Raw genomic sequence first — 9507 nt, 5'->3', positions numbered from 1 at the left:
CTCATTCAAATGTGTGAAAAATGAACCCTATGAAGTATTGGGACTTCTAATTCAAGAGTATTATAAAGAATTGATGTTGCTTTTGTTGCATTCATAAGAGAAGGCTTTTAACTAGATATATGTAGCATTGCTTAACTATATGCTGGTACTAACTTAACCTATATATAGTGGTATGAAAAAGTTTGGGCACCCCTGATTATATTCATGATTTTCCTTTATAAATCATTGTTTGTTCAGATCAGCAATTTCAGTTAAATATATCATATAGCAGATAATTACAGTGACATTTGAGAAGTGAAATGAAGTTTATAGGATTTACAGAAGGTGTGCAATAATTCTTTAAACAAAATTAGGCAGCTGCATACATTTGGGCACCCAAACAGAAAAATTACATCAATATTTAATATTAAGATCCTGCTTTTGCAAAAAAAAAAAAAAAACAGCCTCTAAATGCTTCCTATAGCTTCCAATGAGAGTCTGGCTTCTGGTTGAAGGTATTTTGGATCATTCTTCTTTACAAAACATCTCCAGTTCAGTCAGGTTTGATGTTTTCGAGCATGAACAGCCCTCTTTTAATCACACCACAGGCTTTTTAATAATATTCAGGTCTGGGGACTGAGATGATCATTCCAGAACATTGAACTTGTTCCTAATAAGTGTTTAGGGTCATTGTCTTGTTGAAATATCCAGCCCCGGCGCTTTAACTTCAACCTTCTCACTGATTCTTCAACATTTTTCTTAAGAATCTGCTGATATTGACTGGAATCCATGTGACCCTCAACTTTAACAAGATTCCCAGTACCTGCACTGATCACACAGCCCCACAGCATGATGGAACCACCACTAAATTTTACTGTGGGTAGAAAAAAGTGTTTGTCTTGAAACGCTGAAATGTTATTTTTTCTCCATGCATACCACCCTTCAAATATCTAAATTTTAGTTTCATTACTCCACAGGACCTTATTCCAAAATAAAGCTGGCTTGTCTAAATGTGCTTTAGCTTTAGCATACCTTAAGCGACTCTGTTTGTGGCATGTGCTCAGAAAAGGCTTCTTCTGCATTACTCTCCCATACAGCCTCTCCTTGTGTAAAGTGTGTTGAATAGCTGAACGATGCACAGTGACTTCATCTGCAGCAAGATGATGTTGTAGGTCTTTGGATCTCTTGAGGACTGTGGTTCGACTATGACTGCTCTCACCATCCTTCTCCTCTGTTTATCTGATTTTTCTTGGCCTGCCACTTTGAGCCTTAACTAGAACTGTGCCTGTGGTCTTCCATTTCCTCTATCAGTATTTCAAACTGTACAGTGGGCAAGATTTTTATTGTTTTTTACTTTTACCAGACTTTAGAGAGATACTTGGGATATACTTTAGAGAATTCAGAGGTGAAATTATTGAAATGTGGTAAACTCCCGCAACTTCCGGGAGACTTGTGAAGTCTGTTATTGGATTCACCTGTGTTTGTAGGTCAAGGTTCAATTACCAACACATTTTGTGTTTCAATAATTAGTGCTAAATGTATTCAAATCAATAAAACAATAGGTGCCCAATTTTTTGCACCTGCCTTTTTTTGTTAAAAAAATTATTGCACATTTTCTGTAAATACTATAAACTTCATTTCACTTCTCAAATATCACTGTGTTGAAAATTTGAAAATCAACAAGGGGTCTATGACTGTGCAGACCCCACACCTTAAACACTGAGTAAACAGTCAGAACTGATATCACAGTCATGTACATCTGCTATAATGTGTACAATCCTTGTGTTTTATCTCACATTTTCAGATAAAGCCTAGTCTAAAGCTCAAACCTGCTGCTTATGTAAAGTTCAGCTGCCTGGCCAGTTCCAGATGAATGACCAGATTAGACAGGATGCATTGTAATTGTTATCAAATAAATAAATAAATAAATAAACAGACAGAGTAGGCTACAGTTCCTGATTAGATGACCCCTATATTAATGCAGCACTAATATGTCAGACAACCTGCAGACATTGGAGCATGCAGAAATACGATAAAGCATTCCCACACCCACAGGTTGTTTATTAAAGGCAATGGTTCATTCTAAAGCCATGACATTTCATAAATTCATCATTTGGGAGCTTATATTTGGTATAGCAACAAAAAAGTTTCAACCATGAGTTCAGTTAAAGGGTTTAGTGCTATATACACCAACATGCCACATACCATGATTGGACAGAATATATAGTACTACCATGTCCCATTACTGTTGGCATGTTCCATTGAAGAGAAACAGTGCTGTGCTGGCCTGAGCTTGTCTGTTCACATGGACAGGGCATAAGGTCTTTTTCTATGATGCATTACTGCTATATACACGCAACACTGTGTACATCCTAACTCACAAGAAAACAAATCACAATACATACAGATGTAGACCAAGCCGTTCCCAGGTAACATTTCACAATCTATATACGGTACCAGTGAAAAGTTTGGACACACCTTTTCTTTTCTTTCTTGTTTTTCTTTATTTCTTTATTTAATTTATTATTACATATGGAATTATGTAATAAACAAAACAAAGTGTTCGTACTCCACAATCCCCTGACTTAAACCTGATAAACTGAGCTTCACAGTGTGAAGGAGAAGCAGCAACTATTGTTTAGCACCTCCAGAAACTCTTTCCTTCAAGACGCTGAGAAAACTGTCCTCAAAGCTAAAAGTGGTACTTAGAAGAATCTAATTGTAAAACATATTCTGGTTTATTTAACACATTTTATTTCAAAATAATTCCACATTTATTGCTGTATAGCTTTAATATCTTGGCTGGTACTGAACATACATCTGTCCTATGACTTTTGGCATGCCAGTGTCAACCCCTTGTTGCTTAGTCAGCAAAATAAAATGGATTATTACACCAGTTATTAAGTTACTTATTTGTACTTTTTTTTTAGTATTTAGTATATTCGTTCTATAAGCAGCAGAGTACATGCAGATACATACACATATAATACACATATAAGAGTTTTTCCCTTGAGTTTGATTCTGTTCAACCAGGTCACATCCTGTCCCTTTGTACAATTACATCTACCCTTCTGCCCCAGAGACAGAGGCCACAGAGTGATGTGTGTTTAACCTTTATACTGTCCAGGATGGAAATTTTAGGTTTAGGGCACGAAGATCACAAGATAATCTTGTCTCATATTTCTCTACTAAAATAACAATAAGTATGTAAAAATACACCATGCCTTTCAGGCGGTACATTCTTATTCTTCCTTTTTGTGCTCTGTTAAAAGAATCATTAAAGATGATATTTTCTGTAATAACTCATAACACTCATAAGATGTTTTATTGGCAACTGGTAACAGCAGAGCTTCAACTAATACTGTATGTTCTTATTTGAACTATATGGGATGTCATGGTAATCTGTGTGGGTTGTAGCCTCTGAATCTGTTCAGCCCCATTCCCCCAGTCCCATTTCCACACCCCAGGTTGCCAGGTATAGACAACTGGACACAAACACACATGTTATTTCAGCATTTGAGTGCATCATTGGTCAACCTTGGTCAACTCCAGAATTTTAAATTTTTGTTTTTTGGAGATAATAAACTAAGCTCTGGCTAATGCAGCTGGGATGCCTCAAGCTAACATAGTCTATTCATATAAAAGCTGGCAACTTTAAAGCATTAGGGCATGCAATTCGTTTGGAATCCGTAACGTGTTATAATTTTTTTTAACAAAAATAATTAGTTTGACCCCCAACTTCCACCGTAATCTGCATTTTTTTTATCGATTTACACCACTAATTTACATATAATTCACATGAGTTTGTTTATAATGTGCAAACAATAAAATGTATACATTCACTAATCAGCTCACAGAGTAAGACTCATCATCACTTGCCACTATGTGTCAATCTGGCAACCCTCGTAAGCTTCGAGTCATGGGGATGCGAATGTTTGTAATGTTTGGAAACTGAACTGCTATATTTATTTTAATACAAATTTTACTCAATACACATTTTAACCCTAAAAAAACCCCACATTGACATATGTGCCACAGACCCTTTAAAAGCTGTGTAAAGTTCTATACACCACTCTATCCCTAAATATAACTCCTGACACCCCTAATTGACATTCTGAGAGCATCACTTTAGGACAGTGTGTAAAGGTGTGATCATGTGATCTTATTTACAGAGATGTGCTGGGTTAGTGCTGGAGATAAAACTATATATATTTTTTTTTTTGCATTTTTGTTTAACAGGTCTGTTATATTCTGTTCCACCCAGGTCTGTTGTATTCTGTTACATCCATTGAAACAATTCTAATGCTTTAATTTAATGTTTTACATTCTATAGAACTAGTCCTGACACTTCCTAGAACAAAATGTTAAAATTATGGGCCCTTTTTTAGCAATCTATAGTACACCGGTCAATAGCGCATCTTGCAGCTTGATTTAGGGCGTGTCAGAGTGTGTCTTTGATATTGCAGAAAATATGGGCACAAAAAATATGGCTTGCGCGCACAAAAGGCATGTACTAATTCTCTTAATAAATCATGGGTGTATTTTTTTCGGCGTAACGGGAAATAAACCAATCAGTGTGTCACTTGCCATTCCCTTTAAGAGGCAGGTGAGTTCTGGCATGTTTGTATCTTAACAGTGGCGCCCTGTGCATCTCAGCAGAGAATACTGACCTGCACGTTTATGTTATTTTCATTCTTTATTCTGTTTATTGTTGATGTAAAAGTCGGGGTTTCGCTCAGCAGTGCATCTGTGTGTGTGTGTTTAAAGAGTGGGGATGTACACAGTGCCGGGTGCATGCAGCATGCATGGGGCTCCTATAAGAATGGACTCTGGTGATTGACTGTTGTCAGGGTTTAAATCAGTCAGTGGCACACCTGTTTTCTACCGACAAAATAGAAACACACCAGAAGTTTACCTGAACACTCCTCACTTTCAGACCATTACGACAATCAGTGTAGATGTATTCCTAAATATGTTCCCACAATAAGAAACAAACATAAAAGAGTTGCTCACTAAAATGATCTTTTATCAGTTTTGAACTTGGCATCAATATTCAGAAATAGGTCTGGGCTCTTATGGGTTAAACAGTACTGCACGATCATAGTTATGCAATGAATGAAAAATACATATATTTCATCAATGTTTTTCCCTGTAGTTTTTCCCTGTGAGATTCTAGAAGCATGTATCTGACTGATTTAAATGTTTATTGTCAGTCTTAATATGGAAAATCCCTCTTTAGAAACATTAGAAAGTCCTTATTTACCAACACTAAGTCTACATTAAGGATTAGACCATCTGAGCAAACAAATGATGAAGCTTTACTCTGTGTTTAATGATTAGGCCTGAATATTGAGTAACAGTGGAAGCTACTGATCATAGGGTAACTCTGAACTGATATAAAAGGCGAACTGTCACTGTGGGCTGAGGTAGAGGCTCAGACACAAGAGTTGCTGCACAATGTTGCGAGGAATTTTCCTGATATGCTTTTTTGTTCTTGGATGTACTTTAAGTAAGTCCTGTTAATATCTGAAAATATAATTTATTCATCTGTCTGTTTAGATATGCTTTCAAGTTTCTAGATCAACTTTACATTTTTTACAGTCATGATGAGGTTTTTAATCTAATATGTTAATACTGTCCTCTGTTTGATGCAATCCACAGTGGGACCTTCACTAGTTACGGGTGAAGAGGTCACTGTTAAGCCAATACTAATAAATGGCACTTATATAAACCCAGAACTTGGTAAGTATCATGCCAGGCTGAGAAGTCTGAGTCAGAGCTGCAAGGACATCAAGGAGAAATTTGGAGCGAACACTGGTAAGTGCTCTTAAATAATACAGCTAAATCATACAGTATTTTAAAATAATGCTTTGATTTGATTGTTTTTATAACACAATATTTGTCTTTAGATGGAATATACTACTTAACAACAGGAAATGGTGTGGTGTACCAGGCGTACTGTGATATGACCACTAATGGAGGAGGCTGGACACTGGTAGCCAGCGTGCATGAGAACAACATGAATGGAAAATGTACTTTAGGTGATCGCTGGTCGAGCCAGCAGGGTAGTGACCCCAAGCGACCTGATGGCGATGGAACGTGGGCTAACACTGCCACGTTTGGTACTGCAGAGGGAGCTACCAGTGATGACTACAAGGTAGATGATCCCCTTTTTTCCCCTTTCTTACTACAATTAAGCATAGAACCCTTTTAAATTTAGGAGGGGCGGTGATGCTACACTGTGTGTGACTGGAGCTCTTGAAGCTGAAGCAGATTACATAATGATAAACAACATATGAAATATTTAGAATCTTAAAAAGGGGCCGCACAGTAAAAGAAAACATTAGGAACCCCTGATTTACAATAATCACAGAACTAGTTTGGAACATGTCAATGAAAAGTTCATCAAGAAATCAGACTTTTAGCTGATGGAGAGGAACTATATAGCACTGGTGGACTTGGGGGGGCGGGGTTAACTGCCCCGCCTTGGTACCCATGTGGTTGATAAATTGTTGATAAAATGCTTTCTATAGTGGAATGTAGGGCCATGTTTTATCTAGAGTACAAGGTCAATTGTGTCGCTGTGTCTTTGGTATCATTATGGTGCAAAAAATATGACTTGTACAGCTCTGCAGCACATCTGTGTGTTTGTGTGTGTGTGTAAAGCTTCTGCAAGGCTAAGATAGGATTGGGCGGCTGACTGTTGACTGTTGTCAGGGATTAAATCAGTCAGTGGCGCACCTGTATTTTCTGCCACCAAGACAGAAACACGCCAGAAATGGACCTGAACACACCTCACTTTCAGACTACCACGCCCATCAGTGTAGATTTATCCCTAAACTGTAAAAACTTTAACAGTGCGAATGCAAGGTGTGAAAATAGACTGTTGACAGTGAGCAAGATAGGAATGAGCATCACAGAATGCCTTGTGCAGGGTGTATGATAGGGCGAACGTGTCCAATTGAATTAGAACCCATTAGAATACCTCTGTTTGCAATAAAATATGATGATGGAAAATAAGAAATTTGTCTTAAAAGCAAAATGTCTGATACACTATGTGATCAAAATCCAAATGCAGCATGAATCGTATTACATTACCAACTGTACATGTGTTCATTATTACAGAATCCTGGATACTATGACATCAGCGGGGAGGATGTATCAGTGTGGCACATTCCTAATGACGTCCAGCTAAAAGACTGGACCAAAGACTCAATCCTGCGCTACCACACCGAAACCAAGTTCCTCAAGGAGAATGGTGGAAACCTTTACCACTTATTTAAGGTAAAACACTATATTTAATCACTGCAGAAATATAGCAATAGTAGTCAGTAGCAATATAACCTGCCTTTTGGGTCTAATAATTCCCTGTCTACACAGTATTTCTCCCAAGTTCCAATACAAAATATTGCCATTTTGAGCATTTATTTGCAGAAAATGAAAAATTGTTGAAATAACAAAAAGATGCAGAGCTTTCAGACCTCAAATAATACAAAGAAAACAAGTTCATATTCATAAAGTTTTAAGAGTACAGAAATCAATATTTTGTGGAATAACCCTGGTTTTTAATCACAGTTTTCATGTACCTTGGCATGTTCTCCTCCACTAGTCTTACACACTGATTTTGGATAACTTTATGCCACTCCTGATGCAAACAATCAAGCAGTTCAGCTTGGTTTGATGGCTTGTGATCATTCATCTTCTTCTTGATTATATTCCAGAGGTTTTCATTTTGGTAAATCTAAGAAATTCATCATTTTTAAGTGGTCTCTTATTTTTTCCAGAACTGTATATTCAAAAGAATTAAGAATCTTGAGAAGAAGGTCTTTTATATTGTTGGGAACCAAAAAGCACCCTTTTACACCTTGATAGTGTTTGCTTAATGTTAATAAAAACTAACACTTTAACATGTGTATTGAACTCTTTTTCAGAAATTTCCAGTAAGGTTTGACGCAGGAGAGTGTAATAAAGATAGTGGTCCCACCAGTCCAGTGGTGTATGATAACGGGGACAACGACAAAGTCAAAAACTTCTATGGACCATCTGTAAGAGGTATGTATTGTTTTTTAAGTAAAACGTTTTTTTCTCAACACAGTGACACAAAGATTGGTAAAACGCCATGTTGACAGTGATCTTCTCATCCCTACGATAAATTTCTAACTGTGTTTCCATCAGATCAGTTCGAGCCTGGCTTTGTCAGCTTCAGAGTGTTTAATGAGGAGAAAGCAGCTATGGCCATGTGCTCTGGAATCAAACCCACAGGATGCCACACTGAATATGTACGTTCATTAGTTCTTCATAGCTGTGTAATATAAATTATGTACAGTATCTTTAAGATGTTGATTCATCTATATTTGTGCATTTGCAGTACTGCATAGGTGGAGGAGGACACTTTCCAGAAGAAGCTCCTCGTCAGTGTGGCGACTTCACTGGTTTTGACTGGAATGGTTATGGAACTCATACTGGAGAAAGTGCCTCCAAACAAATTACAGAGGCAGCCGTTCTGATCTTCTATCGTTAAGGTGTTTCTTATGGTCTTTTGAAATCATGTGTTTTTATGGCCAAAATTCAATTTTAGTCAAGTTTATAAGAAAAAAAAAGACTAATTCCACTTTAACTGATTTATCGATAAATTAAATAGCAGAACTAATCAAACAGAGTGGGCAATGTGATTAAAACTGATATCATTACATCATAACACCAGCAGGTTAGATTAATGATAAACTAACAGTATGTGTGGAAATGTCCTCTTATACGTCTGGGTGTTCCTAATAAAAATGACAAAATCTCTTTGTGTTTGTGCTTCTTCTTCCCTTCATCCCTTCCTCTTTTTTTCGTGTTGTCCAAAGGTGCATTATTTAATTTTGGCTGCTTTTCACAAGTATTTTAAGGGTTTAAAGATGAATATTATGATTTCAACAGCACTTTACATCATTTCCTGGTACATAAAGTACTTTTTGAATACATAGTGACAAATGCAAAACCTTTATCTCTGAATAAATTTTTCCTAAAATTTCATCATTAGATATATATATTTTTTTTCTTTATCATTTATTTTGTTTAGGAAAATGATCCAATATGCTGATGTTCAAAAAGCAAAAAAGTACTGTATATGTGAATCTTTGGTAGAACATCGTGTGTGCTTAGGGTCATTGTCTTGCGGCATGACCCACGTTCACCTGAGATTTTGCTTACATACAGATGTGCTCACATTTTCCTTCAGAATTCACTGTTCCATTAGTGATGGCAAGCTGTTCTGGCCCAGGTGCAATAAGAAAAGAACAAACTATGATACTACTCCCACCATATTTTACATATGCAATATATTGGGATATAGTGTTTTCCTTTCTCTAAGCAGAACGCTTCTCATTTAAATAAAAAAAATATTTTATTTAGTCTCATCCATCCACAAGACATTGTTCTAATAGTTGTCTGGCTTTTTCATGTGAGCTTTAGCATTTAGCATTTCTAGGTTTTGTATATTGTCATCTTCCTGTGTACTCATCCTGTGGGATTAAATAGTCTTTA

At 36.7% G+C, this 9507-nt stretch overlaps 1 protein-coding gene across 1 annotated transcript; it reads left to right on the top strand.

Moving 5' to 3' along the window:
- Nucleotides 1–5395: 5395 nt before the first annotated feature.
- Nucleotides 5396–8769, top strand: LOC103023746 (intelectin). The gene is made up of 7 exons (XM_007256973.3): nt 5396–5488; nt 5641–5796; nt 5889–6136; nt 7105–7263; nt 7911–8031; nt 8155–8258; nt 8348–8769. Exons 1-7 carry the CDS (start codon nt 5437–5439, stop codon nt 8498–8500), a joined length of 993 nt encoding a protein of 330 aa, XP_007257035.3. The 5' UTR covers nt 5396–5436; the 3' UTR covers nt 8501–8769.
- The last annotated feature ends 738 nt before the right edge of the window (nt 8770–9507 follow it).

The sequence above is a fragment of the Astyanax mexicanus genome, chromosome 1 (assembly GCF_023375975.1).
Source record: "Astyanax mexicanus isolate ESR-SI-001 chromosome 1, AstMex3_surface, whole genome shotgun sequence".
Classification (NCBI taxonomy): domain Eukaryota; kingdom Metazoa; phylum Chordata; class Actinopteri; order Characiformes; family Acestrorhamphidae; genus Astyanax; species Astyanax mexicanus.
The sequence above is the reverse complement of the archived record's forward strand: the minus strand, read 5'-3'. Positions and strand labels throughout refer to the sequence as shown.